Below are 21,450 nucleotides of genomic sequence, written 5' to 3' on the forward strand. Positions count from 1 at the left end.
CTTGGGCGTCTAGAAAAAAATGACAGCAACACATTCTACAATTCTACTCCTTTCTATTCTCCCCTCCCAATTACTATACTAATGAAACAGCATAGTGAAATAATAGAGAGTGTGGCAGGCCAAAGATCCTAAAAGGACCATAACTACAGGCCTGACAATGCAATTCTGTGAAAAAGAATTTGCCATTTCCCTCTTTGGATTCCCTGAATGTATAACTTTACCGCTGAACGTTATCAAAGCTTTATGTTGGTCCTGCTGGCAACATAAATGAACAAATAACCCACCCCTGGAGGTTGTGCAAGTTTTATTCATTTCATAAAATTATCCTACATGCAACTCCTTCCAAAATTTGTTTTACTTGTTCATTCACATTTAAATTAATAGCCAAGATGAGATTACATTAATTGAGAAAGGTATACATGCATTTGGCAAATCTATATGGGGAAAATTATTTTGATGAAATGGCGGTATGTTAATTTAAGAATAAGAAATTATTTGTCTTTCTACAAATTTAAAGAATAACTCTTTCGGAGGGAAAAGCCGAAGACTGGAATGGGAGTGCACACCACGCTTTTTTACAGACTTCTTGGCTAGGCAAAAGATGAACAAGGTCAATACAACTGCTTTTTTTTTTTAACGAAGAAAAGATTCACCCAGATAATTGCTATAGGGAACTTTGTCCCAAGACCATTCATACTAATTAGGTAAAAGTAAAAATGCTGTAAAATTTAGCTGTGACTCTGTATCTGGCTATCTGCATCCATAGAGTTTTCTCTGATTTATAGAAGTGGATTGGCATACCTTTTGCCATTTTTAAAAAAGTTTCAGTTTAGTTAACAGAATTGTAAAATGTCTTTGGAAACAAATATAGGTAATCCTTGACTTACAACAGTTCACTTAGTGACCATTTGAGATTACAATGGTACTGAAAAAAAAAGAAACTTATGAGCGTTTTTCACACTTATGACTATTCACACTTATGACCATCATGATTATGTGATCAGAATTCAGAAGCTTGGCAACTGACTCATATCTACAAACGGTTGTCCTGGGGTGAGGTAGATCACCTTTGGCGACCTTCTGACAAGCAAAGTCAATGGGAAAGCCAAAATCACTTAACAACTCTGTTACTAGCTTAACAACTGCATTGATTCGCTTAACAGCTGCGGAAAAGTCATAAAATAGGGCAAAATTCATTTAACAAATGTCTCACTTAACAACAGAAATTTTGGGCTCAATTACAGACATAAGTCAAGGACTATGGTTGGATGCATATATACAAAAGGATACGCATATATGCAGCACATGTGTATATCCAGCACATTTAGTATACTAAATATACATCCCTGTACTAAAACTGAGATATCTTTTTGCTCCAGCAACAATTTCTAAATTGTCTTTAAACTAAGCGCACAAACTGCATTTTGTACATAATTAATCTATGCAATCACAAAAGTGCATTTGACACTTGCTAGACCAGTTTTCCAAGAAGTGGTGCAACCAGCACATTTAATAGAACTGATTTTTTTAAAGGACATTGCTCTAATACCTTTTTTCACAAGGTTTTTTTTAAAAAAAAAAACAACTGTTAATTACCTTGAATTCCAGAAGGAGAGGAGGGGCAGAAAGCAAGCCAGCTTATTTGGACCATTCTAAGAACCTGTTCCTTTAAGAAAAATAAAAGCTGGTTAAAAGGGGACATCTTACTCGGCTCATATGAACCAGCCATCCTAATTACATGGAATTAAAATTTAAAAAACTATTTATTCTGCCTTAATCTCTCAATGTTAATTTCAAAACAGTGGTGCAATCTGACCAAATGTTAATATTACTTTATGTAAAGTACATAAAGTACATCCTTTCAAGAAGTTAAAGACAATGTTTTTAATTCAATTCCACTGGATGTCATTGAAGAGAATTTTAAAACTGGCCCATTTCAAAAGATCTTAAATGAGTTAGTGTGACTACATGTATTTTCGTTTCCTCCTCATTGAACAATGCTAAATTGAAATCTTACTCTGAGGTGGACTGACTTGGGCAGAGGTGCTGGATAAAGAAATAAGATGTGTAGTACATTTTATATACTACAGAAATCTAATGTGTAGTTTAAAAAAAAGTGAAAATGCAGAACACAAAAATCAGGAATTGGTTTTCCATGAAATAAAAATAAAACTAGTATCTGGTAGTGAATCTGATGAAATGAACTGCAGGTCATGAAAATTCATGCCTTTTAACAGAATTGGTTAGAAAAGGTGCTACCTATAAAAAGTGGTTTTCAGATTGCCGTAGGTTAACACAGCTTTCCTCCTCCAGTGCCTATAGTATTACACAACACACATTGAACGCATGACTGATGAATTACACCTTTTGCTTTGTACTCCAATTTAATCTTTGGAAATAATTTTCTCCCTGTTTTCACATATGGCGCTAAGTGATTGCCATTCTTAGGTTTTAGCAAATGGCCAATCTATTTCTTAGAATTGGTTATGTATTTAGGAAGTTACACACATTGTTTAATTTTACACCATATCACTTTTATTATCTGACTCAAATTAATTATACCTATTTCTTTAACATCAATTAAATTTCAGGTTTGTTTGTATATTTATTTGTTTGTTTCACAATGTTATATACCTGGCCTTAACCCAGAAAGAACTCTGGGCAATGAGTGGCATTGTTCTCAGCTTCCCCAAATCATAAAACTGGGAGATATAGATAAATATGTATATATGTGTGTAGGTATATAAATATGAATATAGGAAAACAAAACTATGAAATGAGTCTTTTTTAATATTCAGAACATGTATTTCAACTTTACAAGGTATTCTTTCATGAAATCTTTTGCAGGTGGCCCAGTCAGAAAGATCAGGAATTTCTTCCTGTCTAAATTATCAGCCAACCTTCTTCAACTGGCTTATTGCATTTACCTATTTAATGAACACAAAGGGAATATTTGCTGAAGTTCCAATGTCAGGAAGTGTAGAGTAGAAGTCAATTTGTAGGAATTGAAGAGATTGAACAGAAAGATTCATAAAAGTAAACAGAAGAAATACAGAGTGGACTTATTTGATAGCAATAGCAATAGCAGTTAGACTTATATACCGCTTCATAGGGCTTTCAGCTCTCTCTAAGCAGTTTACAGAGTCAGCATATTGCCCCCACAATCTGGGTCCTCATTTTACCCACCTCAGAAGGATGAGTCAACCCTGAGCCGGTGAGATTTGAACCGCCGAGCTGCAGAACTAGCAGTCAGCTGAAGTGGCTGCAGTACTGCACCTTAACCACTGCCGCAACCTCGGCTCTTTTAACTTGATCCAAGTTAAAATATACATGTTGTTTCTGATAGCTCTTAATCCATTTTTCTTTACTAGGTCCAAATGATAAGAATTCAAAAATTTGTTTAGAGATAAGAGATGGGAAGAAGAGATTTTTGGGAAAAGAGTATAAAACTGATTAATTTCATTATGTTTCGTGTGTGTTGTTGTTTCTAAATAACTTAACAGACTTTTGCTGATTAGGACTGAGTGATGAGGCTTCATAATTTGAAGTGATGAAGCTTCATAATCGCAAATGAGATATGGGAAGAAGAGATCTCTTGTTGAAATGTCAGTGAAGGTGTTAAGGTACTGAAATTGTACTTGATACAAGGGGAGCAAGGGTGGGTTCCTGCCAGTTCTAACCTCTTCTATAGAAGAGGTTCCACAAATCTACAGTGCCATTTAGAACCAGTTCCAGCTCCCTCCCCCTGCCCATCCGCACATCATCAAGATGAAGAGCGAGAAGAGAAATTCTGGGAGTTGAAGTCCACAAGTCTTAAAGCTGTCAAATTTGAACATCCCTGGGTTTTTTTTTCTAAAGGGTTAGGGGTGCAAGGGTCTTGTAACTTGACAGCTTTAAGATGTGCGTGCTTCAAATGCCAGAGTTTCTGAGCCAACATTTTGGTTGCTAAACAAGAGCGTTGTTAAGTGAGTTTCACCACATTTTACAAGTTGGCTACGCCTGCCCAGTCACATGACTGACAAGCCACTCCCACTTGGTCACATGGCCGGTAAGTCACTCCCACAAAGCAGGCCACACCTACAGAAGAGGTTCTAAAAAATTTTGAAACCCACCACTGAAGGGGAGTCATTTATTTATATATCTTTTTTTATTTTCTCTCCCCTTTTTAATTTTTAGGTTTTTCTTACTTTGTATTAGTTTTTTTTATTTTTGTATTTTCAAACTAATAAAAATCATTATAACAAAGAAACTTTTAATATTATAAAAATGAGAAACTAAGTATTAAAAGAAATTATTTAGATCAGATAATATCTCTGATGTTTCCTATTCAGCCAAGTAACATAGTGGGAAGCATTGCATTAACCTACACTCCAGATTCTTAGTTACCTCAGATTCACATCACCCAGCTTGCAAACCAGTATTTCAAGCATAGCTACATTGTTAAGAAAACAATGTTCTTTACAGAAGTTTCACAGGGCCAATTTCAAGGGACTTGGCAGGACCTTTTAATGGATTCATGTCTTAAAGACTGTTTTATTTGGGCTCAAGTGACATGGTGTACAGCTGTACTTTCAATTTAAGACTTCACAAGGAAAGAATCTTTTCTTATCATGGTTTTGTTTTAATTAATTGTTTAATTCCACAAATATTTTAATGAGCTGAGGCCAGAAATGTCACCCTATATTCTTATCTTGGTTGGTCACAGAAACGCTATGCAGATTCAGGCATGGTAATCAGATGCAACGCTTCAAGTATAAAGCCTGTGGTGGTAAGTAGAGACTATCTTCATTTTTAAAATAACATCTTTACTTTTAATAATTCTTCAGTCATAATATCCTTTAATATCACCAGTGAGGTAGAACTGGCACAATATTTTGTTGGGAACATATTTCTAAATTAGAACACAGGTTGAACTTCTGACCATTAACTCTGGAGTTTACATATGATTCATCTTGTGCTTTTCCACAAGGCTTTTATCATACAATTGCCTGACTCACAAAAAAAATAACAGGAATTCAAAAGATACTATCTTTTGTTGTAACCTCCCATATCTTTCCACTCTGAGTCTGTTGTGCTAGAACAGGGTTGTTATACTCTGTGGCCCACGGGGCGCTTACATCTGGCCTGCTGGGCCCACCTGGAAATAGCAAGGGACTGGCTCATGGTGCTTTTGGCAACAAAACAGGCCGTGGGGGGCCTTGCATGTGCCCCCATGCCCCATTTTGGCCAGCAGGGTGATGCAGGAGGCATCCATCCTGCGTCCCCTCCTCCTCCCCCCCCCAGCCAGCCCACAGAGGAGAACTACAAAGCCCTCAAAGAAATCCAATTTGACATCCCTGTGCTAGAAGCACCCAATAAGACTGTAAATCCCAGCGATGCCTTCATGACCTGCCTAAAGAAACATATGTTACCTAAATTGAGCAGCAGATAAAATTGTTAGATAATCTCAATTCCAGAAAAGGAGGCATATATTGGACTTCATGTAAACACTCTTATGTAAAGACATTTCTAAAGACAACTTTTGGGAGTAACCAAATAATTTCCCCCTACATATTTGGCATAAAACTATTCTGGCTGTGTCAGTGAAATGTAAATGTTTAAATGTAAATTGTAAAAAGATTTGTTGGAGACATCGTGGGAGGATTAAAGCTAGCAAAACTCAGGACTCAACAAACATGCCAGTTTATTGTTAAGTCTGCTGGCTAGCCATAATAATGAAGGCGAGCTGAAGCAATAAAGTTTGACTAGTCCAGTCACCATTCTCAGAATGATAAATTATTGCTCCTTGCCACAATATGTTAGTTCAGTCACTGCCCAGGCCTAACAAGCGATGTTAGGAAAACACTGTAATTTATTGGAATTCTCTCTCCTGATGTATGAAGCCTGACATGCAATAAACATTTAGATTTAGAACTTTCTTCTCACCAGGAACCTGTACTTCGATTATGAAAATTAATGTTAAGTAGTTAAGGCACCAGACCAAAAATCAGGAGGGTGTGAGTTCTAATTGTGCCTTAATCATGAAAGCCAGCTGGATGACTTTAGGTCAGTCGTTCTCTCTCAGCCCAAACCACCTCACAGGATTATTGTTGTGCAGAGAATAGGAGGGGAAAAGAATATTAAGTATATTTGCTGCCTTGAATGATTTATAAAAATAGTAAAGGTAGGTTAAAATTAATTAAATTCTTCCTGTCTTCAGCAGGGGGTTGGATTACAAACCTCCAAGGTCTCTTCCAAACTATGATTCTAAGTAAATAAAATTATTTTGTAATCACATATATGTAGGCATACCTTTCTCATGTATCTTATTAACTTATTTAACAAGAACTTTCCCCCCATTGTTTGCACTTGGATGAAAAACATCATTTTCTACCTTTTTCTCTATATTGACAATCAGGTGATACCACAGTGCTCACTGTATTATGAGATAGCGACATTTATCAAAATGTCTAGTTGAAAATCATGTTTATTCATACGTCTTGTCTGTTGTCTTTATATGCCAGTTTTCTATTAAGAATGCTAAGCAGCAGCAAGAGCCATAGTTAAAAGAAACACTCATCCACAGAAATAAATTGGCATAATCACAAAACCATCTAAAGTGCCAGGTCTGCCTGCAATAAGACCTTGCCCATACACAGGTTGTCCTCAGTTTACAACAGTTCCTTTTGTACATAAGTGTTCAAAGTTATGATGTCACTGGGAAAAGTATGCTAATTGATACCCTAGATTTGCATTGCTACTTCATGCAGGTAAGACTGGTGACACTGCTGATATCCCACTGCAAGACCTGGAGGTTTATAAGGGCCTGAGTCACTAAATCAGCTTGCTTTCAGAAGTTGTGGGAGCTTCAACACTGGAAGCTTTCAAGAAATGGGACTGCCATTTGTCAGAAATGGTGTAGGATCTCCTGCTTGTGTGTGTGTGTGGGGGGGGGCTAGATAACCTACTACAAGGTCCCTTCCAACTCTGTTAATCTGTTAGACTCTGTAAGACTTAGAACAAGATTACACTGAATTCAAAAGAAAATAAGATATGTAGCTCAGAGTTGAACTGTGTAGTCCTTGGTGTTGTCTGAGCTTCGTTGTTTGCTTGCAGATGTTTTATTACCTGACTAGGTAACGCCATCAGCGATTAGTGTGGGGTATGCTCACATTCAGTAAATCATACCTCTCCGAAACAAAAAAAAAGAGTGCATAAACAAAACTTAAGAAGGAAAAATAGTTTAAATCAAAGTGGAAAAACGGATGGGCTTTCCTCCTTTGAAAATAGACTAACCAATAAAGCGCAGGGGACTCTAGCCTCGTGCCGAAAGCCAGGCACAGAATGCCTACAAGGGCTCGTGTGTGCCGTGGTCCGCTCCACGGTCCGTCGACCTCGTAGTTCCAGGACAACAGGTCTGTGACGCGCGAGGAGACACCACGCAAAAGGAGTGGGAAGGAGTGGCGCGGCGCGGCGTATCCGTCTGGAGCAGGTGCGATCCCACTTTCGCCAGGGGGCAATTTTCAAGTTCCGCAGGTTAGGCGAGGCGTGGCGAGGAGAAGGGCGGGGAGCGAAGGCTTCCGAAGCGGACGACCGAAGGGAGCTAACAGTGAAAGAGGGAGGCGGCAGCGAAGCCAAGCGAACTAGGGGGGGGCACCAGGCGCGCATCTCGCCCCGTCTCCAGATTTCCTCCCTACCACGTCTCCTTCGGGGCTGCCTTTTAGGATGTGCTGATTCTTCTCACCCCGAAGCGCGCATGGAGGTCCCGGAGCCGCTGTGGGTGAACAGGAGCTGTGTCAGCGGTGAGTGAGCGCGGTCGTCTCCGGTCCCCGTCCCCCCATTGGCTTTTGGGGAGGCTCCCTTTCCTACCCCCTTGCATTGCTCAGGTTCATGGAAAACCTTTCCTCCCCTCCAAATTCCTTGAATTCTAAGGAACGATTTAGGGAGAAATCTTCCTCACCCACCCACCCCCCTCCTTCGCAACGAACCTGACTCTACCTGTCGTCCCTGGGAGAGAGATGCAAGAAGACTGGTTTCTAAAAAATATTGATCAGAAAATGCATAAGGTCTCCATCCCAGCTCTTTCCCCCCACTTGGCCCTCATTGCCTCCTCTTTGGCACAGCTCTTTCTCCTGTGGAAAGAGGTCTGAACCTACCCCTTTTCTTGGCTTCCAGAAGTTTCTAGTCAACTCTTAATCCTCGGTCTCCCTTTCCTCCTACAAAATGTAACAAGAATGAAGCATACTTATAATTCATTATTTCTCAACCTTAGTGCCTTTTAAGAGATGGGGACTTCACCTTCCCAAGCAGAATTCTGGGAGTTGAGGTCTATACTTTTTAAAATTAATCTGCTAAGAGTGATATCATTGCTGGATCAAAAGGGAGACAGATTAGCTAAGGCAAGTTGGTTTTTCTAAATGAACTTAACCACTTTCCTAATTAATTTTTCATTCAACTGCAAAACAGTTTGCACCGGGATACTTACTGATTTGGGACTAAAAATTCAGCCACGTATTTTTATTTAATGCATGGTGAAACCACACAAGATCCAAGATTGTGGTATGGTTCATGGGAAGAGGGTCACTTCCAAACTGCTTTTGAAAACATTCTCTTTGGCATTCATTAGTAACTCTCAAGACAAAACTGGAACTCAAACTAGTGGAATGTGGGTCATCTTTCTGTGATACAACTGGAGGACGATCAAATAGAGGAAGCAAAGATCTTGAGTATATAAGGAACAAATCAGCCCCATCAAGCCACTCCTGTTTGTCCTAAGCCTACAAAGTTTGTGAGAAAACCAAACCTTATTAGAAATGGAGGTGAAAGGAGCAGGGGTGTGATTGCCTAATATCCTCCCACACTCCTGCTCAGCTTTTCAGCTTCTTTTATAGAGTTTGTTCTATATTTTGCTAAGGAAAGGATTGGGTCTGTTTGTTTTGGAAGAAGATTCTTCAGGCAGTGGATCCTGAAAGAGTTATTAGAAACCTTAGCCAGGAAAGCAATCTGTTAATTCTACAGATTGATGTGTAATCACTTCTTCAGAGCAATAATGTTTTCCAATTTGCATATTAAGAGGTATTATACTGTTGATCATACATAAATCTTTGCCACTCTGTTGTTAAATTACCAATGTAGATTTAATTTATTCTTGCAGGAGCAAAGTTGAGCCTTGTTTCCACAAACTAAATCCACTTGTCAGAGTCAGTCGACATTGCTAGTCTTTCCCAGTACTATATATTGTTGTTTTTATTGACATCAGAGGTGGGTTGCTGCCTGTTTGGCCCAGTTCGGCTGAACCGGTAGTGGAATTCGGGCCTGGATCGCAAAACCGGCAGCGATCCACGTCTGCCACACCCCCAAACTGGTTCCCTTGCTGCCGCTTGGCCACCGCCATTTTGAATTTTAGTGACTGCACCTGTGCGGTTCACTGTAAATTGTTCTGCACATGTGCGAAGAACAATTTACATTTAACAGCACATGCAGCAATAACGCCGTGAGCAACCCACCCCTGTCTTATTACATGTGTCTAGTTAAAATTTCCCATGGTTGACAGGTTTGTGTGGGTTAATTATGAGATTCTCTAGCATAGGCTGCAAAAATTTAGAAGAAAGGCAAGTTGCACCTGTAAATAAACAGGTGTATATGAATTGCTAAAATATCCCATAATAAATTGGGATACCTAATTGCCTCTACAAAACAAACTTTAAATCTGAGACAAACGGACTCAGATTTGAAAAGTTGCCTTTTCCTGATTCTAACAAAGGAATGTTCAAAATTATTTCTTCTTCCTTTGGGACAACCATGACCTAGATCCTGAGAATCTCCATAAGGCATTCTTTTTTAAAAGTTTGAAATAAATTTTGCTTCTTTAATATGCTTTCTGCTTTATTACCACTTCTTTCTGCTGCCTACATAGACTAGGCCTAACATTCAATTCCTAGCTATTCAGAGGGCTTTGAACTTCATTTCTTACCAAAAAGTGCAGCAGAAGCTGTCTTAATGTATGAGTTAACACTCTCCATTTTCAGCCTCTTTCTTTCTGATTATTTGCTTTTGAGGGTAGCTATCGCAGAAGAAGGAAAGGGCTAGCTATTGCATGACATTAGGGCATTGTAGCTTCAGAACTAATAATAATTCTCTTTTTGTTTTCAGGCTCACAAAGACTGTCCTGTATTAGGCACAGTGCCAGGGTCTAAATACCACCAATGCTATATTTGCATTGCTGTTGATATAATTTAGCAGCATTTTTCTTTTTTTCTGTTTCATTTGACAAAAGACAGATTTGAATTTCCTGTTCCCTCAGTATATTTGGTCATTATCTCTCCTTTTGTATTTAAACAGTTTTAGCAAATTGATAAATAAAGAGCTGCTAATATTTTTTTTTCTATAATGGTTCTTTCAATTTTATTCTTCAGTTTCTGATTTGTGAACATATCCATTCAATGCATACTACTTCTCTATTAAAACTCAAACAAGGAACACCCCCCCCCCAAAGCAAATGAAAGAACAAATGGAATTATTTATTTTTAAGAAGGTGGTTTTGATCCAGGATTGTCTGGTTCAAACAAAAAGACACTTCCTGACTTGTTTCAAAGGAGCTCTGTCAATTTCTCTTGATGCCTGGTTTCACTTCAATTTCTGAATATGCAATTCCAAAATGTCCATGACATTCAGGAATTTATACATTTATTAACCAAATTTATACATCACCCATTTCACTAATGAAGTGACTGTGGGGGATTTACAGATTTTTTAAAATCCATAAAATCCATACAATCCATACAAAAAATAAAATTAACAAAGTTAAAAAAGCAGTTAAAGGACGGAGTTAAAAAGATGGAGGGAATGCCCTTAAGCCATGAACTAACCCCAGAGTTGCATATTACTTTTCGGCACCCATGCCAATTGGAAGACCCAGATTTGTTTAAGATTTTTTTTATTAATATAAATAAAAAGAGCAACATGTTCAAAATCCATAAACATCCAGGCAAATGGGTGGAGCCTCCACTACTACCAGTTTACCCAATCCAGGTTGAACCGGGAGCAACCCACCTCTGGTTTACAGCAATAATGTCATAGTCTTAGAAATATGTAATTAAAAAACCAAGAAGCAGTAGGTTTCCAAATACATGGTCTCATCTAAGCTGAATTTCAAGACTGAAATAAACCTTGAAAATATTTGTATAAACAGTGTGTTGTCTGATTACAATTCTTTTGAGTATCATCATCATAACGGTATTCTCTAATAGTAATCTCATAATAACAGTGCTTTCCCCTCCTAATATTAATATATATTAATTGTTAATATTAATCAATATTAATAAAAATTAATAAGTTACAGTAAACAACCCTAATAATAAAATTAATCTTTCTCTTGTAATTTTCAAAGAGCTAACTTCTGTTTCTCCTATTTAGCCATCGATAGATCCCATACCTCAAAATATTCAGTGTCTTCTTTTTCTTTAATTTCAAATGTTAGTTTATTCATTTCTGCGCATTCTAAAATTTTGTTACTATCTTTTCTTCTGTGGGGAAGACCCAGATTTTAATGCTGTTCTGGAATACCATAAAAGTAGGAGTCAACCTCACCTGAAGGGGAAGAATGGATTGGGGCAATAACAGAAAAGGACCTCTTCCTGGACCCTGTCAATCAAAGTTCTTTAGCAGCCCTGCCTGATTGGGTGGGATGGGCCAATGTAACTGGGACAAGACAGGGTAACCTGGGCCCATGGTAACTTGGACCCATGGCTGGAAGAGATTTAAAGATGTTCACAAATACCTTGAATGGCTGGGAAGAGGGCTGTGATGGGTAAGGAGACAGAAAAAGCTATATTGTCTGAGGACAAAATCCACTCATTACATATCTGGATTGGGAGGAAAAATCATTTGCCCCTGAAGGTGCCCTTGGAAAGCTTTGGTAAAACTATTAACCTTCCTTGATTTTGTTCACCCGCTATATTTCACTTCTTCATTAAGAACATTAACATTAAGAATGTGCATCACTTCTTATGAGAAACACTTTATGATTGCTTATGCAATTTTGTTGTATAAATGAAGGCAAATTGTTGGAGGGAGGAGACAGTCCTAACGTGACAATTATAAAAAAACAATTTGCCTCAGTCTTTGTTTCTGATAGTTCAGAAGCAGCTGTCTTAAGTTAGACACGGATCCATAGTTTTGGCGGTGATAGATAAGGCACAGAATAATGGTGGCACTCCTACATTCACTTAGAACAGGAAGCTCTGGGCCTAGGCAATTACAGGGGTATGTACAAAGAATGAAGCATTTCAAAATTGTGGACAGGCTTCTGCTTTTGAAACATGTATCTATTCCCCAACTGTGTGAGATAGGAACTACAGAATAGGGCTGGGCAGGCTAGGCTTTGACATTCATTCAGAAGAAATGCTTTGGCTGCTTTAAAAAGTAGCATTAAAGTTTTGGCTGCCTTAATGAATCAGCTTAATTTCTTTTCTTGTTTTTCCAATTTTTCTGAATTGCTTATTCCATCTAATTTAGAAGTTTGTGCTTGCAACTTAATGCAGACTTTAGCGGATTAAGTGCCACGTCTGAAATAAAAAAGGTTAATTTTTTAACAAAATTACAGATACCAGTTGTCTACATCTGAAGTTATAATAAATGTATTAAACATGAACATTCACAAAACACTTTTGATGCTTTTGATAAACATGATTTGTTTGAAACCTAGAAACTTTTTCAGTTCCCCCTACTCAATATTGAATTATAGCATCTATCATTTTCTGTTTCATAAATTAAGATATATGTTTAGTGATGCAAAATTTTCTTTCTCTTGAGAGACAATGAGTGTGCTATAATTCTGTTTCCAAAAACTTATGTTCTTCTCTTTTTCAGATACTTTTGTTTAAATTACAGTATGGCTTTGGCTCAATTAGTTAATTTTTAAGGGGAGTTCTCAAGAATATTATCCCATCAAATCTGAAACTTTGTGTGTTGTAAAGAAAATGAAGTGACAGAAAAGGGATCGAAGTAGGATTTTAGAAATAGTACTGGTGTCCTAAATACTTCTTCATTATCATGTACTGTATTAGTTCTATATTTCCAGATCTGGCCATATAGTAATCAGTTCACTGTTTTGATTTTTATGTCTCAAAGGTGATTACAGCTAAATCTCTCTTTTTTAATTTAAATAATTTTTTTAAATAAATAAATATTTCTGTGATGTGCTTCATTTGTTCTTTGATAGCTCTGATAACAGTGTTAGTCATTTTGCTTCCTTTTTCAACTTCTCTAAGGAAGCTATGTTTGACTATATCATAGTATTCTGTAGTGCCCTAACTAAAAATGTGCTTTTTCTTATTTCGTCCTTGTTAAATAAGAATAATAATACAGATGTCTAAAACACAGTATTTTAGTATTAGCAAAAATCAATTCTTTATTTCTCAATAGGTCTGTATTTGTTAATTTTCTAATTATATTTATGCATCTTTATACAAAGTTCTAGATAGTTGGACTAGGCCTGGAATCATTAAGTCCATTAGTGGACCAGTCTCTCAGAAAGTGGTGTTGTCTTTGGAACTAAAGAAGTCTTTATAGGAAAGATGAGATGTGAATGTAACAAGGTCTCACTTTCTACAAAATAAGCAAGTGTATGGTTATTAGAAAATGTCAGAAACAAGCTGGTTGAAATAAGAGGTAATACAATGGGATATATTAATTAAAATTACTTCCATTTTTCTTAAAATGGAATTTGTTGAATTTATTTTGCAGACAAATACTTTGTTCTTTTGAAATATTCAAAATGATGATCTGTAGGGATTCTCATCCTTTTCTTATAAGAGCCACATTTTGTCATTTGATGTTTACATGCTAAAAACAATCCTCAGCAGTTTCATCTTTCCCAATTAATTGTTCTTTATTGTGGCTAAAATTCCAGCTGACGTTTTGGTTGAGTGCCAGAATTACAACGTGGATTATATCAAAGAAGAAAACATAGCTATTTTGTCATTCTAGATTATACACATTCATACTTACAGGTGACCTGAAGAGAAAGGGGTAAGACTCAAAACATATTGTACCCTGGGAAAGTTTAGAAAATTCACCTTCATTCTCTCTATATAAATTCATGTGCAGCTGATTTCAGAGAAGTTGCTGTTTCTCAGGCTGCTTTGAAGATGGGATAGTTGAGAAGAAATATTTAGCTCTTGAAACATAAGTATACCTGTAATAAAATTAATGATTTAAAATAGTTATACTCAACATGCATAAACATTACTTTCACCACTGCTAGATAATGTTTAATTGCTTCCCCAATTAAATTTCCACAAGTCCACATCCACATTGAATACTCTACTTCAAACACAGCTGATAAGGATCTGTGAAAAACCTTCAACCCCCCCCCCCCCGCTCCTGTATTTTCTGATAACCACAGCACTCCAACTTAGCATAAACAATAAGCAGGAGTGTCCAATTCAAGGCCTATGGGCCAGATGCATCCCTTGGGATGCTTAGATCTAGCCCGTGAGGCCATCCTGGAAACAGCAAAGGCTGTGGTGCCTCTGCCAGCGAAAACTCTGTGTGTGTGTGTGTGTGTGTGTGTGTGTGTGTGTGTGTGTGTGTGTGTGTCCCTGAGCTCTCTTTTCACTGGCAGGGGGCTGCAAGTGACTGTCTAAGCTGAAAACTGGGTTCTGGGAGGCCACACACATCCCCCATGAGTTCCATTTTCACTGGTAAAGGGCCACTCCCTCCCATCCCAGCCATGCCCCCCCCCCAAGGTCAAACACAACACTGATATGGCCTTCAATGAAATCGAGCTTGACATTCCTACCATAGAGAGACATCTCAGAACTTGTGATAAAATATTATCGTCTAATTATTTTCACCTAATAAAATGGACACAAGCTTTTCTTGGGGAAACACTGGAACAGTTAATTGAGTATGTACTAAATTGATGTTTATGAATTGAAGGTTCCTGTAGATCATCTTACAATCAGGGATCCTTTTAAAGAGTAGAAATGGTCAAAGGCTATTTACAAATACTAATTTATTGCAGAGCAAGGCCAAATGTGAGAACATGCATTGGAAGGACAATGGTTTACAGCAGAGATGGGTTGCAAATCCCGGAGCTACCGGTTTCTCTTGCTCATGCACACACTCACGTGTGATGCTTCTGCACAGAAGCATCCAGGCAAATGGGTGGAGCCTCCACTACTACCAGTTTACCCAATCCAGGTTGAACCGGGAGCAACCCACCTCTGGTTTACAGCAATAATGTCATAGTCTTAGAAATATGTAATTAAAAAACCAAGAAGCAGTAGGTTTCCAAATACATGGTCTCATCTAAGCTGAATTTCAAGACTGAAATAAACCTTGAAAATATTTGTAGTCCAAGAAGAATACAGTACCTCCCAGATTGTTGGTTATTCTAAGGTTGTGTTTTAAGGCATCTGAATGCCTTGTTTCTCAATTCTTTTCCTTGCATGGATTTAGAATGTATATTTTTAATCTCATAGTTTTTCTAAGAAGTAATGAAATGCCACTTGTGGTGCAAGAATCCAAACAAAGAAAGAAAGATTCCTAGCAATAACAATCTAGGAGGTTGCATGCAAAATTAAAGACATGTGGGCTGCTAATTATTAATGTCTTAATTTCTAATCTTCTCTTCTCCCCCACATTTCCTTGTCTTGCTTAGGCTCTCTGATCACTCTGGCTTGCCTGAATCATCATGCTGTTTGTCAAATCATTAAGAATGTCAGTTTTCCAGTTTCACCTCATATAAATCTTAATTTAAGCTCCAACTGGATGGTACAAGTTGAAGACAAATATGGCTTTTACATTGGCTTGGGCTTGGCCATCTTTTCAAGTTTTCTCATTGGCACCAGTGTCATCCTCAAGAAGAAAGGACTGCGTCGACTGGTGGAGAAAGGAGGCACCAGGGCCGGTATGGATTTTTTGACTTATGAGAGGGGACAGAAAAATATGTTTTTCTAGAAAACAACTCTAGTGGCATTTAAGCCAGCATTCCCTAAGCATTGCCATATTTGGAATTCAACTCTCACAAAAATTCAGAGCCAGTATAATCAAGGATATGCTGACTGGGAATAATGGTTGTTAGAAAACACAGCAGTCAGGTTCCAGGTTGAAGAAGTAATTAATACCTTCTGGCCTCTGGAGACCTCTTCAGATATCACATTGAATTCATCCTATATTTTGCCATTTTAAATACACAACCTGAAAATTTAGAGTCAGTATTCACAGCACAAGTCCAAGTAGGTTAATAATCCAGTCCTGTTTGTAGAATAGCAATACTTTTTCTAGCGTAATATGTTTCTGGAGAAAATGTTGAAAAACAAGTCTGTAACAATGTACACTCTGGCTTATGATAAAATGTTCACATCAGAGCATAAGGTTATTGCAGCTAATTTCAGAAATGTTAAGCCAGGGGAGTTCAGTCCCTGCACGCAAGAGGGGTGTGTGTGTCGGAGGGATTTTAAGGCCCAGTTCAGGTACTATTTACTTCTCTTTCTTGAAAGGCATTTACGAGTCTTTGAACATACGTATGTATGTTGTGGCTTGTAGGCCAGTTGTTGTTTTTTCAAGCTGTTGTTTCTTTCTCTTTTTTATGTTTAAGTACTGTAAGGTTTTATTTGGAATTGATTTGATTTCATATGAAAGGTTTTTACAAAATGTTCCTCTAAATATGTCCTTTTTATTTCCCCAGGAGATGGAGGTCATGGCTATCTAAGAGACTGGCTGTGGTGGGCAGGTTTGATAACCAGTAAGTATGATTATATTTAGCCAAGCCTGGGTTAGTATCTGATCAAATATTTAACCTTGATGATTACCTACTGTGTTTCCCTGGGCCGTAAAGATTATTTCACATGCTACAGTTATACAGAAGTTGTTTCTATGACGTTTTTCCGCCTTTTTGTACTTGAAGGAGTTTATGTTTGAATACCTTAAAGATCTTTTTTGTGCTTAAAGGCCTCTTTGCACGGAGAAGCCTGTGGAAATTATTCTTTCAGATCTTATCACCATAACATAGGAATGTTCAGGAATTTAAATGATTCAGTTTTCAGAAGAGACATTTGCTGGTCAGAGCCAGCAATATGCCTTCAGCAACTGACAAATTTATAGTGATGTGAGCTTTGATGGGCTGGGATGCAGGAAATTTGATGGGCTGGGAGGCAGGGGGTTGGACTAGAGGACCTCCAAGGTCCCTTCCAACTTTGCTATTGTATTGTAAATATTTGCAGGCAACTTCAGTCCCACAAAATGTACATACCAAAATATATTCTGAACACACTACACAATATTTTTCTAGTTCTGCTATACCGGATCTTTATCTTGAGTCATTGATTATTGCATTGCAATTTGAATATAGCATCATTTGCTCAATCGTTTGGATTCCTTTTCTTACTTACAAAGAGATACTGGCAAACTGGACTTGGATCTTGATCTATTGGAAAACTTGGGGGACATTTTGTTGGAAGCTAAGTGTCTTACAAAGGCTGTTGTGCAGATAATCCTTGACTTACCACCACAATTGGGATCGGAATTTAGATCGCTAAATGATTTGATTATAACGGAGATATCACGTGACCACATGGCTTAGCAACCACATACCTGGCAATCCCGGTTGCCGTTTTAAAGCAAATTTTATCAGTCATTATTGAAATACTGGTTGCTGGCCAATGAGAAGCTAAATATCGGTAGTAATACTTGTAATTCACCTGTTTTTTTTTCCCACTTCTTTTTTCCCCTGGTGGCTATTTGCTCAGTGGGTGGAGGAGAGGCCGCCAACTTTGCCGCATATGCCTTTGCAGCTGCAACAATTGTTACACCACTCGGGGCACTTAGTGTGCTTATAAGGTGACTTCCTTTTATTGTGCTCTTTTCTCCTACATTTATTCTAGGCCTAGGTGTTAATAATGTGCTCTGGCTTGCCAGTAAAAAAGAGATTTCTAATCTTGTGCTAATATACCAATAGCCAGATATGTACTTAAGTCCTGCTTTTTCCCCCCCCCTCTCAAAATTGAACTTGCCTATTAGTTTTGTGTTTCGGTATGTTTAATTTACGTCAATTAATAAAAATACAGATTTGTAAGAGCTTTATGTTTGTTATCAGCAATTTCCAAGTGTAACAGGAAGACTAAGACTGTATTTCTGCATTTGTCTGTTGTACCCAGTGCCATTTTGTCCTCTTATTTCCTTGGAGAACGGCTGAACTTGCTAGGCAAACTTGGCTGTATGCTGAGCATTGTGGGTAGTACCATTCTTGTGATACATGCTCCAGAAGAAGAGGAAATCACTACTTTGGGGGAATTGCTTTCAAAACTGAAGGAACCAGGTAAGCTTATGAAATAAGGTAGCAAAGGAATGAAGGTATTGTGTTTAGTTGGAATGTTATCATATCTCAACCAGTTTCCTGGGGCAATGATATCATAATTGTAAAAGTGTTTTGCACAAGGGTGTTTCTTCCATGATTTTGTACACATTTGGGTTCAGTGGCATCCCATGGGTTGTGCCAATTGTCTTGTTTCTCTTTCCCAAGGGAGAGCATCTGTCATGAAACTCTTATGTCCAGTTGTCAATTATTTTTTTTACATTTTGAATGGATATAAATTTCAAATAAAATTTGGTCTTCGAGATGAGATACAGGGAAACAGCTTTTGATGTTCAGCCTTTCAGAGAAGATAGGTATACAGAGCATGAATGCCTGGCTTTCACTGAATCTTATCCTTAAGAGCTGTATGCAAAGTTGTAAAGTAGCCCTAAATTCAATAATTGGAATATTTCAGTAATCTACCAATTCTAGTGGTTTGCAGCCAGAAAGACAGGATTTTCACATCTGTCTCCTAGGTTTCTCCTCGCCTCCATGTTTTCCGGGGCCATAGGCTTGTGTCCTTAAAAACTTTGTTCTTCTGTAGACTTAAATCTTGTTCTTGCATGTGTAAGAGGATGCCCATTCCTTACAATAAACTGACTGATGTATTTAAATTCCTAAAAACAATGCAGTGCTGTGTTGTTCTACCCATCCATTTATTATACTGGCCAATGCTTGTGCTAAGCATTGCATTCTGTCTTATATAAAAATGTCACGATTTGTCATATTTTTTTTTGTTTTTTTATTTCTTCCAGGTTTTCTGGTTTATGCCAGCATCCTCTTGGTTATCAGCTTAGTTCTGATTTGTTTCCTAGCACCACGTTATGGCAAGACCAATATTCTCATCTACCTCTCCATTTGTTCTGTGATTGGGGCTTTCTCCGTCTCTTCTGTTAAAGGGCTGGGCATTGCTATCAAGAGTTTTTTCACTCACCTGCCTGTTCTACAAAACCCATTGACCTGGATTCTTGTCTTCACGTTAGTGGCTTCTATTGCTACTCAGATCAACTACCTCAATAAAGCTCTGGACATCTTCAATACCTCTATGGTGTTTTCCATTTACTATGTGCTCTTCACCACTATTGTCATCACAACTTCAGTTATCCTCTTTAAAGAGTGGGTCACCATGTCTGTAAAAGACATTATCGGGACAGTATGTGGATTTCTTACCATTATTTTAGGAGTCTTTTTACTCCATGCTTTCAAGGATATGGATGTCAGTTTGAAGAATCTGCCACAAGCACTCCAGACTTCTAAGGAGCCACCAGCAATTAAGGATGACAATAACACTTTAATAGAGCTGGATAATCCAGACACCAAGGATCAGAACAAACCCAAAGTATTCATGATCTTCAGTTGAAACCTATTTTAATATTTCTATTTGTTAGAGTAATGGGGCCAAACAGTATAAAAACATGCATGCATCTGGAAGAATTTAAATGAAGCATCACCATATGTGCCTTTTGAAAACAGCAACCAACTTCAACACAGCTTGCTACCTCCACATTTCTGCATCGTGCTTCTCCTCTTTTCATCCTCAGCAATGGCACTAGATTTTGCACACTCTAGAATCAATAGCAGTGGTGATTGTATTTGTGTCAAACATGGACATATTTCCTCTGCCTTTGGAAGAAATGTTCTACGGTCAACTGGCATTGTTTCTTCCAGATCTTTCTCACTCTTCCCCTATCTTCACGAGAAAAAGTTGTATTCATTGAAGTGTGTGAAGAATTTGAAGCTTCAAAAGAAAGCATTCTATTTTTTCCAGCTTAGAATACCCAAGTCATTTTTGAAAATATGGTAAAATAAATAGCTACAGTTCCCTCCAGAATGTTGTAATGTTGTAATGTTGGCCAAGACATTCAGAACTTTCAGTCATGAACTTATTTTTAAATAATTCAGTCTCAAAAAATTGCCCTACAGTTCTTTTCTTGTATATTGGATTTTAATATACTTTGGTGCTTTCCCTATTTTAATTAATTGTACTGATACTATTAGATGTTCAGATACAGCAGCAGTTATCTTTCATTTTCCATAAATATTATAATTTAATTGTGATAATGCTTTGTTCTTGTCTCCATACAAAATTATATTTTGCTGATATTTTGGAGAAATGGGGTAGTTTCTACAATTTAGAACTCGGTTATGATCACAGAAAGTGTAAACTGGGATCAAAACTGTCAAAAGTTAATAAGATTTCATTAGTTATAACAAGTGAATGGATTAGAGGCTTAACTGCCTATGATAATTATCACTAGCCATCCAATTTATGCTATTTTACTGGTTAATGAAAGTCTTTTTAGCCTGGATGACCAAGATGTTCTAATCTAAAGTGTTACAATTGTCTGTGCTTGTGAAGATTCACATAGGACAAGACTGTTTGAGCTAACTATTTATTTGTTGTATCAAGTGCAAAATTAACAAACGTAATTTTGTTAACTTTGAAGGTATGCTTCATTGCAAAAACCTTCTGGATAAATATTTCAGGCTGCTTTGAGTCTTGTCTCTGTGCTTCTAAATTAATCATCCTATTCTGATTATTGTAAAGTCAGAAAAGCAGACAAAGCAAGCTCATACATAGTTCCAATAAAGGACAATATTTGTAGCTCAGGGTTGAAATGAGGTTCTTGGTGCTGAGCTTGCTTGTTTTCTTGCAGACATTTCATTAACATAACTAGGTAACGTCATCAATGCTACTGATGATATTATCTAGTTAGGGTAATGAAACATCTGCAAGAAATCAAGCAAGCTCAGAAAGCCCCAAGAATCCCCCATATATAGTTCTTTGTACTTTGCTATTGGTCAACAGCAGAATGTAGTTCTCATTTATAAAAGAAGACTATTTCATAATGTAATAGATACAACTGCAGGGATCACATGCAAGTTTTACAAGGAATACCATCGTAAGGTTTATTGGAGGAGTTCCATCTATGTATAGTTCATGGGATGGTTGGATGTGCTAAACCAAGAGTTTTCTCTGAACATTTTTTTTGTAAGATTGTTTATATTTTTTTGTAACAGTGTAGCACAAAGATGCCTTGCAATGGGTTTCCCTTCTGTTTCCTGGATCCTGGATTTGAAAGGGTGGCTTTGGGCCAGTTACTCTCTCA

General features: G+C 37.6%; 1 protein-coding gene across 1 annotated transcript; it reads left to right on the forward strand.

Moving 5' to 3' along the window:
- The first annotated feature begins 7,735 nt into the window (after positions 1–7,735).
- Positions 7,736–19,700, forward strand: NIPAL4 (NIPA like domain containing 4). The gene is made up of 6 exons (XM_032211907.1): positions 7,736–7,781; positions 15,647–15,895; positions 16,676–16,732; positions 17,736–17,826; positions 18,144–18,304; positions 19,096–19,700. The coding sequence occupies exons 1-6, from the start codon at positions 7,736–7,738 to the stop codon at positions 19,698–19,700; spliced, it is 1,209 nt and encodes a 402-aa protein (XP_032067798.1).
- The last annotated feature ends 1,750 nt before the right edge of the window (positions 19,701–21,450 follow it).

This window comes from Thamnophis elegans, chromosome 2 (assembly GCF_009769535.1).
Source record: "Thamnophis elegans isolate rThaEle1 chromosome 2, rThaEle1.pri, whole genome shotgun sequence".
NCBI classification, from domain to species: Eukaryota; Metazoa; Chordata; class Lepidosauria; order Squamata; family Colubridae; genus Thamnophis; species Thamnophis elegans.